Source organism: Penicillium hispanicum, assembly GCF_028827665.1.
Source record: "Penicillium hispanicum strain IBT 35686 chromosome Unknown utg000003l_segment0_segment0, whole genome shotgun sequence".
NCBI lineage: Eukaryota > Fungi > Ascomycota > Eurotiomycetes > Eurotiales > Aspergillaceae > Penicillium > Penicillium hispanicum.
This window is the reverse complement of record NW_026623195.1, coordinates 1,896,633-1,914,193: the sequence shown is the minus strand read 5'-3', so window position 1 is coordinate 1,914,193 and position 17,561 is coordinate 1,896,633. Positions and strand designations below refer to the sequence as shown.

The following is a 17,561-nucleotide window of genomic DNA, read 5'->3' as shown; positions in this document are numbered from 1 at the left end:
TTATCTTAGTCTTGTTTTCGTTTCAGTTGAGATATCCCATGCTGTTTACTTTCTTCTGTGCCACAGGTTTCTTGGTCAATATCCTCTGTAATAACTGTATGATAAGAGACTAGTATGAATTGTACTTATGGATGTCAAAGTGCTAGTACGGCCAGTCAATCATGGCTGAACAAATGGGCGCCCGAAGTGCCGAAGTGTTGAAATGAAACGCTTCACATCCAAATTCATGTGGATACTTCCAGGCTTTGTAATCGGTCAAACTTAGGACTTTACTACAGTGACGAAATGAAAGCCCATATCTTGAAAGACTGGGCGTTGCTGGAGGCGAGTGTCAGCCTGTGGAGTAAGGATCCGAAAGTGCAACGGAGCATTGTAGACCCAGAATACTCGATTCTTATAGACAGCAACACCCTGCTCCCTCAAGGCTACCTAGGTATACACAAAGGCCCGAACACTCCCCAAGAAACAGCTACACAGTACAGCAATAAATCCAGAAAGAGCAGAACGGGCACAGAAGAGAGAACCCAAGAAAACACATAGCGGAGTTTTAATATCAGGATTCAGAGGCCCGCCTCGCCCTTTATGTAGTATACCTCACTTTTCCAGTCCGGCTTGCTTATTTGGATGCCAAAATCAAGATCAAGATCAGAATTTACGAAAGGACAGAGGACGACGCGGAATCAAAGACCCGACCAATATCTCCTTGAGAGCCCAGGAACTCCTCAGATCGTGAAAGGAGGGAAGCCGATGGAAAAAGAGACTTATTAGGAAAAAGGAAAGCAAAAGGAAAATCAAAGGAAACGGGGATACAAATCAGAGTCCAGGCTTGTGCAAATGGACCAAGAGGCATGAATGTAAATGAAATCTTGCTGGAGAACTGCCGAGTTACAGGGCTCCCCTCTCCGCCGCGAAATCCCAAAGCATTTTGATGAGCGTGTCCGGCAGAGTGTACAAATCCACATGGAACTCGCCCACTAGAGATGAAGTATCGGGTGTTAGTTGATGTGGGTTGAGACGGAGAAAGGTCAACATGTTGGAGTCTGAAGGAGACTAATGAAAAGCGACCAAGGGAGCCACTTACTCTCAATGTCATTCTTGGTATACGAATCCGGTGCCTTGTTGTCGTGAACCATCTGGACGACCTGCAACAGGTCGTCCTCGTTCAATTTCTGCAGGCCATCGGCAAGCTTGTCCATGTCGACCTAGGAGGATGTCAGCTTCAAGCACCATCTAGATTTAGCTCAGGTCATCCTTACGTTCTTCTCAGTGCGCTTCTTCTTCTTGGCGCTCTCTTCACCAACTGCAGAACGCTTGGACTTCATGCCGTTCTCGTCACCGGGGACGGGGCCAGACTCCCGTAACTGGGCAAGAAAGGCGGGTTTGGGGTTTTTGAAAGTCTGTCATGAGCCCCCAAGGAAGCTTGTCAGAAATTAAAAGTCAATTGACACCAAGGCGGTTCAACTTACAATCACATGTTTCGACTCATATCGCTCCTGTAAAAAGTTGAGGTCATGTTGAATGATGTGCGCCTTGTCGGCCGTGAACTCAATTTGCATGTCAAATTCACCCCAACCCTCTTCTTGAATGCGGAATGGGGGATTCTTGAAGGCTGTAGATGGATAATCAGCAACAGTTCTCATTGACAAATGTCGTAGTCGAGGTTGTCGATCTGACAGACCGAAGACCAGTGACACAAAGAAACTTACACTGCGTTGCGCGAGACCCGAAACTAGGGTGCAAGTGATAGGTCACTTTATCAAAGAGGTTGGCCGGAATCTGCTCTCCTTTATCGTTGACGAGCCAGACCTCGATCGACCAGGAGCGCTGAGGGAAGCCTTCGACCTCGGAGGGCTTATCGCTGTACAGAAAAAGAACGTGATATCAGCTAATGAGCATGGCTAAAATGAATGATACTGAATGGAGACGAGGGTGCGGAGCAAAGCAGAGTGGACGTGAGGCATGCGCTCGCCCATTCCTAGCTGGGCCCACGGGCGTGTGCTTCAAACGAGACAAGAGTCCTTGGCTCAGCCCGGGGTGCCGATATAAACACCCGGTGCATGAAGCAAATGTCCGTTTCATCTCTCGCACCATATTGGGGGAAGGGAGACAGGGTGTCGAGGACGTACATGATGTGTTGCTCAGTGATGAGCCGAACGGTTCGCTTGACCTGAAACACAGAATATGCATTAGCATTCAATGGTCCAAGGCTTCCCACTAAGAACCAGCGCGTATAATCTCGATCGATAGTCCAATTGAGAGACCAATCGATTTCCCAATTGTGACTAAATCGACCAGCGAGCGTCTGGCGTGCGGAGAGGCAGGTTCCCTCCGCACCGCCACGACCACAGGATCATCGAGGGCAAGACTCACGTCAGGCATGGTGAGTGTAAGATAGGCAAGATATCTCGGTCCACGGGAGCTTCGAAGACGTGAGAAGGGAGGCGCAGCGAGGACGCGACAGCAGGGTTCGGAGAAATGGTTTGCGCAAGATTCAAAGGTCGAGACGCGCCAGTCGCGTTTTGCTCCCAATCGCGGCGGATGAGAGTGAGAGATGGATTGCGGAAGGTTCCAAGAATATCAAAAACGGTATATACCTGCCAACAGCGCAGGCATCGAAGGGGTCCGTGGTGAAGAGAGAAAAGCAGTAGAGGCGGGCGGGAGTGGGGAGGAATGGAAGGTCGGAGAGGCACTGAGACCGCTGCAGAGACCGCCGAACAGCCCAGAGACCGCCTGTCGCACGCCTCAATCGCCCACCCCGGTGGTGCTCGTTCAAGCGGCGATTTAGATCTGTTTCATAAAATCTCCAAACGGGCCAGTGCTGGAAAAAGAATGTAAGCGTGATGAGGAAAGAAAAGATGCCCTCTTTAGCCGGGGAGGCTGGGACCAAGCTCGAGATCAGCCTGGAGCTCTTTCGTGGGTTTAGGAGGGGGGGGAGATGATGATGCGCCAAGCGAGCAAAGAGATTATTGGGAGAAAAGGAGAGTGCTGTGAGCGAAAGGAGGGACAGAAAGCGATGAAGTAGGAGGGGGGTCTGGAGTGTAGACCGGCCTGGACGGAGAGCAACGGCAACAACTTGCGTCGCTGACGGCCCGTGGAAGAAGACTGCTCAAGGGTTACCGAGGAAGCCTTGCACTACGGCCAGAAGAGATAGCCTTGGAAGTCCTATGGGGTCCTCTTCTACATGCCATGCCTCAAGAGAACAAGCCAAGGTGATGTGCAGGGTGTATATTCGATGGAAAATTGTCTATCTACTGCCAACTGCGGGACCAAAAACTTCAGAAAACTGCCCTCCGTTTCGTAAATTGCATCACGATAGCTGTGCGAGCAGCATCTTCATCACTACTGCCTCGCTCGTTGCGTCGTATGGAAAAGGGGAAATAGTGAGATGTGGACGGGGATGGGGATTTGGGGTGGAACGATATCAAGAATAAGAGACGTGGTTGGTAAGGGGGAGTTCGAGAGAGCCAAATTCATATGGTCCACAGTGACGGCCGCCACGATTTCGGGATTCGTGCAGCCCTTTACCCTTGGGATGGAGCGAGAAAAGGGGAGTCGCACCGAGTGTTTACTGCTCGGAGGCACCGAAGAGCTTCTCGTTCTCCTGCTGGGCCTTTTCGAAAGCCTCCTTGAAGAGGTTGGCGTCTGTAGGATCAAATTAGCCACGGCCCTCACAGATTCATGATGGGCGCGCCAACTCACTTTCGCTGTTGGCAAAACGGATAGCCAGAGTCTGAGCCTCCGGCTCACCCTCACTGACATCGGCGGCAGCATTCCACACCCAGCTGCGGTCACTGCCGACGTTGGGGCTCAACTTCATGTCGGGGACAACTGTCATTCCGTCAGCCGTTTGTTCATGCTCGCAATCCTGTTCGTGCCTATGCACGTCGCAGACCGTCCACTTACTGTAGTGGTTGGCGCAAACCTTGAGGGTCTTGTCCCGGCGCATGACCAGACGAGTCTTCTGGTTCTCCTTGTGCTTCAGCAACCGAACGTCACCGGTACCACGCTCCTTCCACTCCTTGCTCTCGCGGTCGAACTTGAACAGCTTGGCGCGCATCTTGAATGCCTGCTCCTCCAGCTCCTCGTTGGTCTTGGTCTCCACCTTCTCGGTCAGGCGGATCACGGGCTCGAAGTGAACTTCAGGGGACTCAGGAGCCTCCTCATCCTGCTGTTTGAGAAGATGAGTTAGCACTGACATGGTAACATCGCGTAATGCATTTTGGGCTCAAGCAGGTCAAGACCTCGGTTTTTCCATGGACCACACAATACGCGGGGTCGTGAACAACACCACCCCGCGTCTGGGGGTAGACTGCCCATACAAACCTGCCTCAAGGTCCCCACAAGCATCGAATTCATTGGAGGTTTTTGACTCACTTCCTCGCCCTTCTGGGCCTTAGAAGAGCCAGAGGGCTCGTCCGCGGGCTCCTCGGGCTCCTCCTTCTTCTCCTTTTTGGGGCCACCGCCGAACATAGAGAACACGCTGTCGGAGGTCTTCGCAGCAGCATCCTTGGTGGTCTCAGCAGCATCCTTGGCGGTCTCGGTGACAGCCTCTGTGACGCTCTTCTCGCCCTCACCGGTGGCGGTGGTCTCGGGCTTCTGCTCCTCAGGAGCCGTGGTGGTGGGGTCGGGCTTGGTCTCCGCGACGTCAGACATGGCGAATAGACGAATGGGGTGTCTTGCAGAAGAAAAAGGGGATAGCAGGCGAAGGAAGGCGATCGGCCACTGAAATCAGGGTAGATACGAGAGGAAGAATTGGGTTTGTTGATTCGGGAGGGACAATGAGGGGGGAAAAATCAATAGTTTGGGTGCGCGTGGGCAGAAAATTGCCACCGCCTTGGGGCCCATTCACTGCTATTACGAAGTAGTATTTGTTTGGGCGAACGCGAGGGGTTTGTGCTAGTATACTGACTGTAGGTATTGGTGCATACAAACCGGCGGAAATTCCAGCATTCACGGAGGCCTTGAACAAAGCCTGAGCAGCTAGAAATAATGACAAAAGAGAGAAACAGAACCGGAGATAGATCGTAAAAGAAAAAAGCAATTGCATTTGCACCTCCGTGTTGAATACTAGTATGAGCCCATTCCGAGTTCCTATCCCACCCATCCTAATCGCCATAAACAAAGATCCCATCATTGGCCAAAACGAATCAAGCATAAAGCAAAGAGAAGAGAGATATGATTCGTTTAGCAGTTACTGCCTTTCTTTCCTAGGCGAGTAGAGTCCTTCTTACCCCGGTTCCCCACAACGTGACGTGCGCGAGTTTGAGCCCGGTCCATCATGGAGGCCAGGTCGAGTTGTCCGGCGGAGTTTCCCAACCGGCTCCATGCACTACTGACAAGCTCCTTGGCTTCCTGGTTGACCCGAACGGAACGGCTGTGCAATAAAGAGGAAGCAGATTGGAACCGCTGAAGGGCATTGCGCGTGATGACCTCTGAGAGCTGTTTCGACCGCGACAGAACGCTATCTCGGGAATGAAGGCTATCACGAAGAGTTTCTGCGTCGCGGCGTAGATAATGCGAGCTCTTGACCACGTCGCCCATCGCAACTTGTAGATCAGTAGACAACCGGCCGTACACCTCAGTCAAGCCGGTTTGGGCTGTCTGCAACTCTTTTGTGAGGCGCGAAGAGACTATCCGTGCCGCACGTCTCCAGTTGGAGATTTTCAGCCATGGGGTACCAAAATCCACAGCGGTGGTCTGGAAGATGTATGGCTTCGACTTTGCGGTGGCCATGACCGTGATATTGACCGGCCCATATGCCTCTTCACGGTCTAGTCTTAACGTGTAGACACCATCAAACAGTTGAGAGAGCTCATGGGGGAGAGTTTTGTCATAACGGTGAACACTGACATTGAATCGTGGTTGCTTTTTGGAAGAAGCACACATGAGCGGAGGCTTGATGACGACATGGCAGTCGCCAAGAACTTGAATTTCGAAGGCATGTGGACTTCCAGATGAGCTCGAGGTAGTGGTTCTGAGCCCTGTGGCTTGTTCCATAAGAGAACAGAGGGAACAGCCAGATTGCTGGTCATTTAGCAACCCCAACTGGCCTGAGGGTCGAATGGAAAGTGAAGTCTGTCTCAAACCTTCCAGGGTTAAGGCAGTTGTCGGGAGAACCGGCGTTGCTGTGGGAGAGAGTCTATGGGACAAAGCTGACCCTGCCACCAACTGAGCAAGGAAGAGAACCACAGTCTTCACGGCTGCATATCCAATAGTCAGTGCAATGGCCGAGATAAGGGTCAGCGTGACCAGACGCAGAATGGGGCCCAAGCCTTGGGCCCGTTCAGCGTATATGGGTGGAATCCAGTTTCGTGGATACTTCTCGGGGTCAGTGGTCAAGAACTGCTCTGTTGGCTTCGGTGATTCAATAGTGACTTTGTGCGCTTTCTTGGGATAAAGCTGGATGAGTGAGGCCAGGTTTCTATTGAGTTGACTAGGGGCGATGCTCTCAAAGGTCTTCAAATCGATAGGGTAGCGTTTGAGCACTGCTGTCTCCCCAGTTTGCGGGTTTCGAGACTCTAGACACATGTGGAGGCTGTTATGGTTCAACGGAATGACGTCTCTGGTGCTTCCCCAGAGTGACTCCTCTGAGATCACCATCGCTGGGATTCCATGCCGCTCCAAGAAGGCATGAGTAAGGCGCTGGGTTCGTACAGCAGCTTCTTCATCGTGACCGGACACAAACACGATAGCCATATCTGGCAGTGTCCATTCTGAAGTCGAAGAGACATGGTATTTGTCTCCATCCCACCATGACCGACAGGAGGCTCGGTTCTTGAATGTCAAATCCAACGTGTTGGGCTGGTGGAGGTGAGACTTCAGAGTGGCCTCCACACACTCGTCCACCACGAGCTGAACGTCGATAGGAAGAAGCTCCGCAAAGTTGGGTACGGCTCCGGCTCCAAAGGAAGTCGGCACGACATGGTACCGCGATGATTCGGCGGAGCTGGTCTGTGATCCGGCACAGGAGCTTGATACCAAGACATCACCGATCTTGTCCAGGACGATATTCCGGAAATCAGGCTGTCCGATGTAGAGCACGCGGAAGGGGTTGTTGAGGCCGAGGCTTTTCTTGGTCATCGTTTGCTGCACCGTCGCCATGAGGATCGAGTCGGTCGGGGTGTACGGTAGCCGGCTCAACAACTCCGAAGCCGCCGCATCCTCAAAGATACGGATGGTATGCTTGAGTTCCACTCTCTCCATTTCGGGCCATTTCTCTGGTTCCACGAACTCGATGGAGTCGACCGACTGGCGGAGCGCCGTTCTCGTGGTGAGATTGCTGTCGTCGATGGCGGCTCCGCCTTGGGAGAAGAGTGTTGGAAACGGCTGGGATTCGGCGGTGCTCTGGATCTCGTCTCGATCTTCTTCCTCCTCTTCCTCTTCGGCTTCCCGAGGATCCTCGTCATCTGGAGCCTCAGCCTCGCTGCTACTGTAGCGCCCATCCAGGCTCGCTACATCGTCGGGGGTGGTCTGGTCGATCAACGACCCCACATCGGTCTGCTCGGAGTGATTTCCATCCTCGGAGTGAATATCGGACACGCTCAGTGTCGCCCAGCTATCGCTCAGGGATTTGGGTAAAGGCTCAACGGATCGATCTGACGTCATGTTGGTTGGTCGGGAGCGGGATAACCACTCCTCTACAGAAGCCGACAGCGGCGGGAGCGTCGGGTACTGGAGGTGCGCAGTATGGGCGCTGGTCGGACGCCTGGGGGGTTCTGGGGCGTCAGACATGTCTTGCGGTGGAGGTCATAGGGTGAGTCGAAAGCTGGCAAAGAAAGACGAACCAAGGAGGGGAAGAAGAGGAAAAGGGAGGGAGACAACATACAAGGGCGATGGATGATAGGAAGCGGAATGTGCCCCCAAGTGGGTCTGGCGCGGGGGTGGTTGAGTAAAGCGTCAGGTGCCTGCTGGGCTGACTCAGGGTTGAGGATGAGGATGAAGGCGAAGATGGGAAGGGGAAGACAAAGAAAAAAATCGAAGTTGAATTCCAGGTGAACCGGTGTCAGGCTGCAGCGAACTTCCAGGGAAAAAGAGGGGGGAGAACCAAATGCATGCTTGGGCCGTTGCGATAAGCACGACCGGTTGACGTGCCACATGGTGATCGACTTGGCCCTGCGTGGCCGTGGTACCCTACTGCGGTAGCAAGTCCCATAGTTACTTCCGAGAGTATTGTCGGCCTCGAAAGGACTCCAGTGCTTCATCCGCTGGTCGATCTCATCCCCCTTCTAAGTCCTCGGTTGACCTTGTCTGCCTCAACTATATACATCGCCGATAAGCAGCGCCAAACTCCACTAGCGGCCCCACACGATCGCGGGCAACCACGCCTCCACTTATATACTACAGTGGGACTTGAGATACAAAATCTGGTGCTAAGGGTAAATTTGATGAAACATTCCTGGCTTTCTGTTCTTGCGCTTATTTAGGCAAAGCGAAAGGCAAATCCCTTCAACCGGTGGTCAGCAAAGCTCCATCATACCTTCCTTCGCCATAGCCACAGCCTCTTGGAATCGTGCCACTCTAGCATCAACATCCTTTCTCTTATTGACTGTCGCCAGATTCTCATTGACAATCTGTTTCAGCTGAGCCTCGTTCAGATCCCCAATAAAGCTCGGAGACAGAGTTCTCACAGGCCCAGCCTCCCCTAATAGACACCGCTCCATGACTTGTATAATCACGTTGTCGGTAAACCGCTTTAAAGCCACTTGGTGATAGGCTTTGAGTGTGTCATGAATGTCGAAAACTGCTTGATCTTAGTTGCTGAGATGAACACCCGTCAAAATCTTGCGCATCTCGAAACGGGCATTATCACGGAATCCAGCGTTTTTCAGCCGTCCCAGAACTCGATCTTGACGAATTGATGACAGGGTATCCGCAAAGTAGTGATTCACGGTCTGTAAAATGCCTCCGCGCTCGTCATTGAGAATCTTCAAAAGCTGCTCCGAGGCATTATGGTGTGCTTGCTTCTCAAATGGACGGAGGTAATCCATGAGGTTCCGCCTCGCCTCCTCATCCGGGATAAGGGTCTCCATGACTTCTTTGTTGTAGGCGAGTACTGCTGACGTGACCTTTCTGAGATATTCAGATGCAATGGATTCCCATGGCTGAGATTGCTGGCGGAATAAACTCTCCAGCACCGATGGGTTAATCTTCCCCGGAAGTTCAGCCCCCCGACAATCACGGTAGTGGCATCGGATCCAGTCGTAGATGTCTTCGTCCCCCTCCACTTCATCCACTTCATCCTCTTCATCCTCTTCATCCTCTTCATCCTCTTCATCCTCTTCATCCTCTTCATCCTCTTCATCCTCTTCATCCTCTTCATCCTCTTCATCCTCTTCATCATCCCCCTCTTCATATGCTCCCTCTACACCAGTCTCGGGCCGTCTCTGGTACGCAGGATCAATGACATTTTGTTTACCACTGGTCATGCAGAACGGTCTGGCATGTCCATTGTTCAACATCGACTCCGCAAATTGATCCCCGTACTTCCGTAAATGCATGCGAAGTTTCAACGGGCTTCGCGAATCCAAAGAAGCGTCGTAGTTCCCACTCAATGCCTTGCCCACTTCATTCTGATAAGTGGTCGCGATGCGTGTCAAATACCGTCTTTGGTCGGATGGGTTCTGGCGACAGGGGCCAAGCCTATTCTGCTCGGTTTGGGCCTCCAATAACCCATTTTCAATGTCTGCGATGACATCAGAAAACTCGGAACGGATGTGGTCATACAGGAGAGATCCCAAGAATAGTTTGAGAGCTGCAATTCCAACGTGGTCTTTGTCGAGCTCTGTCCAAGGCTTTTGCGTGGAGAAAAACTCGTCTTCTTTCCTATGTCGATTTTCAATCGTGACACCTTCTTGGATCTCTCTGGTTGAACGATTCCTCACAGCAAACCAGCCGTGTGTGAGGTTCTCCACTTGGTTTTTGGCGATTTTCAGCACCTTTCAATGGGTTAGTGACGTTAATACTATGGATATGGAAGGACCAACCCCGAGTTCGTCCCCGGGTATAACTGCGTCACACTTTGTGATGATGCCAACAGTACGCTTCCCATAGGGGTCAGCTCCTCGGGCCATGGCAGATCTGTGGGCTCATTAATTTCCCGGGATCAATAAATTTTGCACTGAACGTACACTTCTTGATTGGCAAGATTATTCGTTGCATCCATGACCGCTCTTGTCACCCAACATAGTTAGCAGAAGCAGAGCAAGGGTGGACTAGGAGGAAGGTATAAAAACAGAACAGCTGGGGTTGAGATAGGCTCATGCAGAACCACCATCTCAACCCATGGGAAAGATAATACTGCCACTCACAAGATAATGGTCCGCTTGTCCGTGACATATCTCTGGATCAAGGACCGGATGATGGTGCGGTCCTCTTCCGTTTGAAACTTCGTAGGATCTTAATCCTATGTCAGCGTATATTAACGAGAAGAAAATGGTTTTTATACTATGGAACAAGCCAGGGGCATCGACAAAGCTGAGGTGGGGATGATCAGGTCTCAAAAGCTCTATTTTCAACATGTCTTCGGAAAACCATTTGTCAAGATTCTCTAACTCCGTTGTCTTGGACCCAGGAAGTCCCATGAGCTCGGCAGCCTAATCTGTAGTTAGCGTTGTAGTCCTTTATAGGGGGTCGTTCCGTCACATGCTTCGTCAAAAATGGCCTTGAAATACTGGGATCCGAACTCGCTCGCTATGATGACTCGTTTAAAATCTTTGAGGCGTCTCTTTGCATGCTCGTCTTTGCTCGAATTTGGGCCTGGTGTGATCGTGATGATCACCGCCGCTTGCTGAGCTGGAGCTCGACGAAGCACTATTTGGATTGCAAACCTAGTGCATAGATCGCTGGCCACTGGAAATGGGAGGCTGGTTAGTGCTTCTAGCACGGACGATTTTCCCACTAGATTGATCGCCCACGACCACGAGCTGGACACTATTAGTATATACACGGCCATATGTTAGGAGAGCTCCGACCTGGGGAAGTGAGACTTTGTCATCACTGATTCCTAGCTCTCGCAGGTGGTCGATTGTCTCCAGCAGTCGCACCCGCGATTCGTTTTCTATGCCCTTAGTGGTCGAAAGGTCGATACCTGGTTTTGTGGTCATCTTTGAAAAGACTGGTCAAGACTTGCGAGGAAGTAGGCTGGTATGAAGATGAGAAGGGCGGGGTGGTACAGGGGATGGTTGGGAGGTAGGATAGAGGAGTTTCAAGGTGGAAAAATGAGAAGACGAGGATGAGAAAAGGAAGAAGGCAGTAAGGCTGATCGGGTGGGCGAGGGAGGGATGAGCACTCTGCGAATTGTTGTGATATTAATAGGCACGAGAAAACGGAGCACACAAGAACTGTTCAACATGATATTATTGAAACCCCCTCAGGACTTAATTCTGAATTTGATTTTGAAGCGCAGTTTGTTTTTTCTGTCATGGAGAAGTTGACAAAGCTATCCCCAATTGCCGCACGAGTCAATCTTTTGACTGCATAAACAAAAACGGGGCTGATAATTCGATTGTAAGACCAAGGCAGTCAGGGTGCTTATAGCAGTTCTAGATCCAGAGACGATATCCTGTAAAAGAAAACAACAAGAATGCATTATACTGATCTCATTCTTTGCGTAATCGACCGGGTGATTATTCCATACTCTATAGACAGCCATGCTCAAACTGGTATTTGCGAGGTTTAGAGGGAAATGCGAGGGGGAGAGACCCGAGGTCATGTACCACCGGGCTATGAATGGTTGGAGGGGGAAACAAGGTATGTACATTTCATGAATGCATGCTGGAAAGTCAATCACAAACGTGTGCAGGTATTCAGGGAACTGGGAAGAAACGAGAAAAGAGACGAGGTGTTTAGTAGTAGTGACAAATAGTGGGAAGAAAATGGAAAAGAAACAAAACAAAAAAACAAGGCGACGGAATTGGATGTCGTTCTTCCCAGGTTCCCACCCACACAACACCAGGGTTGATCTCCCCATCACTGAGACTGGGCTGTATGTCAATGGAACGGGGGTGTAATTTCTGGTGACTCCTCGGGGGCCAGGTGAACGCTTGGAGCGGACCGGAGAGAGAGCGAAAAGGACCGAATGACAGTGCCGTGATGGCAGGTAAATATACCATCCGCGACGGAGAGGCTGAAATCTTGGCTCGCCACTGGTCATGATGACCAGACGATTGCCTCTCTTCATCAAATGACCAAAAGAGAAAAGGAATTAGAACACACAGCCAATCCCAGTGACGCAGACAGCACGCTAGATGAATATGTCAACATGGAGTATGTAAATGGTCACGCCATCTTCCGAGTTAAAAAAAGCCGTCAGATCCGTTGAACGCCGCCCAGAAAGGAACCCCGGCCAACACAACGTGCAAGTTCAGCGGCGGAAAACTCCCAAGGGGCAAGCCCAGGTGATGCTCAGAGCTGAAGGGAAAAAGCATGGACAAGCGGGCAATGAGAAACGATGCTGGGAACGACTAAGACGTGGACAGATCATTTATGGTGAGGCCCAACCGCCAGCCACGTCAACCCACTCAGCAAGGCAGCTGCCTTGTTTGCCCTCGACATCGACAATGTCGGTATCACAGCGGCATCGGCAGCCAACACCGTTCTCCTTGACTGGGTCAGGTGTAGCCCAGTACTCATCTTCTTCAATCCGTTTCTTCTCGTCTTCAGTGGTCTTTTCGAGGTAAGGTTCACGGGGTAATTGACGAGCGGGGGCATTGGCCGGGCAATGCTGGATCGTAGTATGCCGGTAGCCGAAATCACGGAAGTAGTGGATGTCACTCGGCGCAAGAAGAGCACCGGCTGCGAGGGAATGAATAGGAGCATCGCCCCACTGGAAAGACGTCAGTTTTCAGGCAGGCAGTCAGTCAAGGAAGCACGCTTACCCGTTCCATCCAGAATCCGCCACTCCGATCCATCATCTGGAAGAAGTCTTCGTATTCCTTGCTCCGGAACCAATCCAGGCGCGCAATCTCGAAGTTACTCCAGAAATGACACATATTGTAGCTCTCACCCTCCATAGCCTCAGGGTCGATATCATCGAGATTGTTGTCGCCCGGTTCGGACTGCAAAATTTCTTCTGGCAGCTTCTCCTGCTTCTTCTCACCCTCAGGCGGGACCTCCTCCTCAGCTGGACGTTCCAAAAACATCTCCCACAGACCCTTGGATTTGATGTTGTTCGTGCGCTTGTAAGCTGCGGCATACCGAAAGATGTTGGGAACCGTCTCACGGAGTTCCTTGACAGCAATGGTGAAACCGTACGTCTTGTTCGCCTCAATCATCTTCATGAAGGGATCACTGTATTGGGGGTAAGCAACCGACGAAATTCCCCTGTGAACAAAAAAGGGGCCTTACTAGGTAATATCACAGAAGTACTTGATCTCGGGCTCCAAGCGCCAGTACCATTCGTACTTCATCAGAAGAGGATGCTTGTAGAAATGCCTATTCACTCAGTCAATACCGTAGACGAGACTCCAACCAGACGGGGACTACGAACCCAGAGTAGAAACGGCACATATGGTGATAACTCTCCATGCCACCGTACATGATGGCAGCATCACCCTGTTTCCGAATGCCTTCCTTAGCGACCTCGTGGTCTACCCAGTCAGGGAATCCCCACATAGTACTATCGATCTTGCCGAATTCCACAGGGGCACTGGTGTAGTTCTTCACGGTGTCCTGGAACTCCTGGTCGAAGTCGCCATCGTTTAGGAAAACGTATGGATAATGGAACCAGCGATTAAAGTGGCGCTCAATCGACTTGAGTGACTGAATCACACCATCCAGTTCCTTGTTTCTGGCCAGAACAACGAAGGCGGCGTTGGCACGTGGGCCCTTGGGCCCGTCGGGGTCGATAGGCATACAGCCCGTAGCGAAAACCTTGTCATGCTTTTCGCTGATTTTGCTGTAGAGAGACTCAAGTCAGTCATAGGTTGACTTCTCCCCAGGACAAGAAGTTCGGAGGAAGACAAACCGGATAGATGGGGGCGTGCCCGCTGGAATTAGAATACCCCCGGGAGAGGCAGGGTGTCGGACGAATAGAAGTAGAATGAAGACAATTACAAGGCATGGAAATAGTAAAACAAATCCCAGGGGTATAGAGATGGAGGAGTTGCCCTTCAACCGAATGCGCCGCCGGAAGAAGGCGAATCGAGACGAGCTGCGGCCCTTCTCGCGAGAGTCATCGTCCAAAGGGAGGCTCGGCGCGCTGGGCAGCCGCTTGGTGATGCGCTGGATGAAACTCATGGGTGCGACAGGGCACGCGTCTAGGACCCCACGATTGTCAAATCAAACCCGAGCGATAGCACGGTGCCAGAAATCGTCGTCGACCCCCCGCCGCGCGATCCGGGAGGTGAGTATCGGAGAAGATTCGAGCGAAGCGGTAGAGGCGAGAGTATCTGTCCGAAGATACTCTTGAAAAGGGACGATCGGATCTCACGAGACAAAAACGAGTGGCCGGAGGAATGCCTCCTTTCTCCCCCCAACTTTCCTTCTCAGTCCCAGAGAGATAGGGCAGATTGGGCAAGGTGTAGCACAGACGACCTCAGCAACGGGGGCCACAGGGGAGGGCCGTGGACATCGATGAGATGGAGGAGAATGGGGGGATAAGCAAGTGAGAAGGGAAGTCGGGGATGGGGATGAGTTGAGAAGGTCTGCCAAGGCCAGGGAGGCGCAAGCGTTGTGGCCTCTTTCGCACTGCGTCGCTGGGCCCGTGTTACCGTGAGACCGTTTTTTTCCCCTGGCTGGCGGGGCCGTGGCGTGAAATCCGGTATTCGCGTCGTCTGGGTAATTTTCTATCTGGGCCGATTTTCCTTCTCGTTTCTCACTTTGCTTTTTCAGGTGAGTGTCTGCCATTTTAGATTTTATGGTTATTTGTCGAATCGGTTGTTAGGTGAGCCTCGATCCCCCTCCTGCGTCTCTCGAGGCCTGAGGGGCCAAGGGATCAATGCTGCGTTCTCAGATCCATGACTTTTCTCTTCGGCTCTGTGTTCATTGGCCCGCTCCCCTGCGTAGCGCTGTGCGATGATACGCTGTACAGGCGTGTACCGAACATGAGAACCATAGCTGACCCTCCAACACTTATGCTGCGCGTGGCTGTATAGGAAGATAAAGATCCGTACGATTCCTAATGAACTGCGGTCCGATCCACTAATCGGTTCTGCTCGGAAGCGCCTCCAGATGTACATATTGGATTGTCCTCGCAGGCAGCAAGGAATTCCGGCTCATTATTCGTTGTTCATTCTTGCCTGTGGCCACGATGACGAGACTCGTCGCTTGAGCTCATGTGTGCATAACTATGTGCTGGTGGTGATTCTTTTTTTGGTTGGTTCATCACAGTGGCAGGGACTAGCGCATAACGATTGAGGGTCCAGCTAGTTCAGGGACCGTTTTACCCGAGAACTTGTCCACGGGTACATTGATGGACCGTGATAGGCATTCCGATCAGGCACATGTCTGGTAACCATCTAGACTGGGGCTACTTATAAGGAGCTACAGCAGCGCAAGCAGTGCGAGTCTTCTCCCCTGGTAAATACCGAACCGTGCAGGGGGGAGACAGGGTCCTTTGCCAATTTCCATGGCTCCACCCACGCCAAGTAATACAAGATTAGCCTGTTATCCTGTACTCAGTACCTACTTCGTACATCCTGCATATGTAGTTGTATATCTTCATCGCTGGCCTTGCCCTTCTCATAAGGGTGCTCATCTCTTATCCCCTTTTATCACACATGAAACGAAAGGTGAACAAATTCAGAAGCGTGATAAGTAAAATGACTATTTGTACTACCTAAGTGCGATCTAATGGGTTGACCAAGTACATATGGCCTATTGTCAAGTTGAATGTCATTACTGTCGTATCCGGAGCATCCTGGGGTATAAGGAAACGCAAAAATTCACTTTTAAAGGCCTTTGCGAAGGAAAACGAGACAACTCCGATTACTTCGGGAAACTAGTCATCTTCGCCAGATGCTCCCCAGCCACGACGCTGAATTGGCCACCTGCCGCTGCTGAAACCAATCTTTTGCCTTCAAGATACCTACTGTGGAGAACCATAGGCGTTTCCACTTCATCAAAACCGGGCTGCCCAGCCTGACTTTGAGCGTTAAAGCCCCAGCTATAGGCCTTCCCGGATTCGGTGATAACAAAGGAGTGATCGGTTCCTGCAGTCGCGGATATTACTTTGTCGTCAATGCCAGGTAAAATGTGAGGCTGTTTCAGTATGCGCGGCCTGCCATACCCATCGTAGATGATATCTGACGCAGACATGTCTTCAAGGGCAATACCAAGCGCCTTATTATCAATGCGACCCCAAATCAGACATTGACCACCCTCGGTGATAGCCATGCTGTGATCTTTTCCACCGCATATCGATAAAAGCCCAGCATGTTTTTGAAAGCTCCGGACCTTAGTCGGATACGCTACAATTGCATCATTCTGGCCAGCGCTCATAGGAACAGCAGTCTGTCCGAAATTGTTTGAGCCCCATGCATATACACTACCGTTCCTCTGGATAGCAAAGGAATGGTATAGACCCACTCCAATATCCCGAATACCAGAAGGTAGAGCGCACAGGTCAGGAACTAGAGGATGTGGCTGGTAGAAGCGACTTGCTCGGCGCCTTCCAAGTTGATGCTGTTCATCACAGCCCCAACTGAAAACCGTCCCGTTTGAGGTCAGCGCGAGCACGTGTTGTGCACCAGCAACGATCTTGATGACATCCCGAAGACCAGGGATCGAGACAGGCACTCGCTGTTCTTTCTTGCTTTCGGGGGAAAACCCTATGCCCCCGTTAGCTCCCTTCGGCTGTCAGTCAAAATGAAGGGAAATGGAGGACCATGGAACCGCTGGACGTACTCGAAAGGTGCCCCATCCATAGACTCGACCGTCCTTTGATAGAGCAAAAGTGGCACTGTCGGATGCCGCAAGCTGAGAGAAGATAGTCCCCTTTGGGAATGCAGAAGGGTTCACTGGCAGTGGAGTGGCTTCTTCTAGATTGAGTGTCACTTCGTCGTCGTCATCGTCGTCGTCGTCACTCTCTTCGCCCGGCTCAGTTTCGTCATTGGATTTCCTTGCATTGTTCGTAACATCCTTCTTTAACTGTGTTGTATCTCTTGCCAAAGCCCCTTCATCATTGACACCCCATGTCAAGATTTTGTTGTCATGAGTGAGAGCTGCAGAATGAACACCACCAACGGCAACGTGGACGATCCCGACCGATTCAGTGGTTAATTTCGAATTGAGGACAGGACGCAGCATTTCCGATTTCTTTGTCAGGTCTCCCAAACCCAGTTCACCATAGCAGTTGGTTCCGAACACATATACGTCGAGTAGTTGAGTGGGCACATGGTTCTGAACTGAGGAGTGCTCTGCAACGTGGCTCGTCAGTCTCCACGCGCAGGGAGTATTTAAGAGCTAGAAATATACCGTGCTGGCTTGATGAACTGGGGCGGCGTTTACCAGGCATGATGACCGGAATGCCTTCAACCGATAGTCCACCGGCGACCAGGAGGAAGGAAATCTGATATAAACGATTCGCAGTATATTCCGACTGCCAAGGGTAAACAAACTGTGTT

General features: G+C 51.5%; 6 protein-coding genes across 6 annotated transcripts; all 6 read right to left on the bottom strand.

Moving 5' to 3' along the window:
• Positions 1–885: 885 nt before the first annotated feature.
• On the bottom strand, positions 886–2,379 carry N7459_003134 (putative transcription initiation factor subunit (TAF30); the record flags this gene model as incomplete). Its single annotated transcript, XM_056942318.1, has 7 exons — positions 886–974; positions 1,082–1,202; positions 1,257–1,397; positions 1,467–1,609; positions 1,707–1,858; positions 2,127–2,167; positions 2,335–2,379. 7 exons carry the CDS (start codon positions 2,377–2,379, stop codon positions 886–888), a joined length of 732 nt encoding a protein of 243 aa, XP_056802201.1.
• A 1,186-nt stretch (positions 2,380–3,565) lies between these two features.
• On the bottom strand, positions 3,566–4,653 carry N7459_003133 (Ran GTPase-binding protein YRB1; the record flags this gene model as incomplete). Its single annotated transcript, XM_056942317.1, has 4 exons — positions 3,566–3,642; positions 3,700–3,828; positions 3,904–4,168; positions 4,375–4,653. The coding sequence occupies 4 exons, from the start codon at positions 4,651–4,653 to the stop codon at positions 3,566–3,568; spliced, it is 750 nt and encodes a 249-aa protein (XP_056802200.1).
• Positions 4,654–5,184: 531 nt separating this feature from the next.
• On the bottom strand, positions 5,185–7,731 carry N7459_003132 (uncharacterized protein; the record flags this gene model as incomplete). Its single annotated transcript, XM_056942316.1, has 1 exon — positions 5,185–7,731. The coding sequence occupies one exon, from the start codon at positions 7,729–7,731 to the stop codon at positions 5,185–5,187; it is 2,547 nt and encodes an 848-aa protein (XP_056802199.1).
• Positions 7,732–8,750: 1,019 nt separating this feature from the next.
• N7459_003131 (dynamin family protein) lies at positions 8,751–11,102 on the bottom strand (the record flags this gene model as incomplete). The annotated part of the gene is made up of 6 exons (XM_056942315.1): positions 8,751–9,935; positions 9,984–10,077; positions 10,128–10,169; positions 10,308–10,395; positions 10,445–10,592; positions 10,944–11,102. 6 exons carry the CDS (start codon positions 11,100–11,102, stop codon positions 8,751–8,753), a joined length of 1,716 nt encoding a protein of 571 aa, XP_056802198.1.
• A 1,379-nt stretch (positions 11,103–12,481) lies between these two features.
• Positions 12,482–14,235, bottom strand: N7459_003130 (glycosyltransferase family 15 protein; the record flags this gene model as incomplete). Its single annotated transcript, XM_056942314.1, has 5 exons — positions 12,482–12,823; positions 12,876–13,287; positions 13,345–13,431; positions 13,487–13,894; positions 13,964–14,235. 5 exons carry the CDS (start codon positions 14,233–14,235, stop codon positions 12,482–12,484), a joined length of 1,521 nt encoding a protein of 506 aa, XP_056802197.1.
• A 1,689-nt stretch (positions 14,236–15,924) lies between these two features.
• On the bottom strand, positions 15,925–17,452 carry N7459_003129 (RCC1 domain-containing protein; the record flags this gene model as incomplete). Its single annotated transcript, XM_056942313.1, has 3 exons — positions 15,925–16,785; positions 16,843–17,354; positions 17,413–17,452. The coding sequence occupies 3 exons, from the start codon at positions 17,450–17,452 to the stop codon at positions 15,925–15,927; spliced, it is 1,413 nt and encodes a 470-aa protein (XP_056802196.1).
• Between the last annotated feature and the right edge of the window lie 109 nt (positions 17,453–17,561).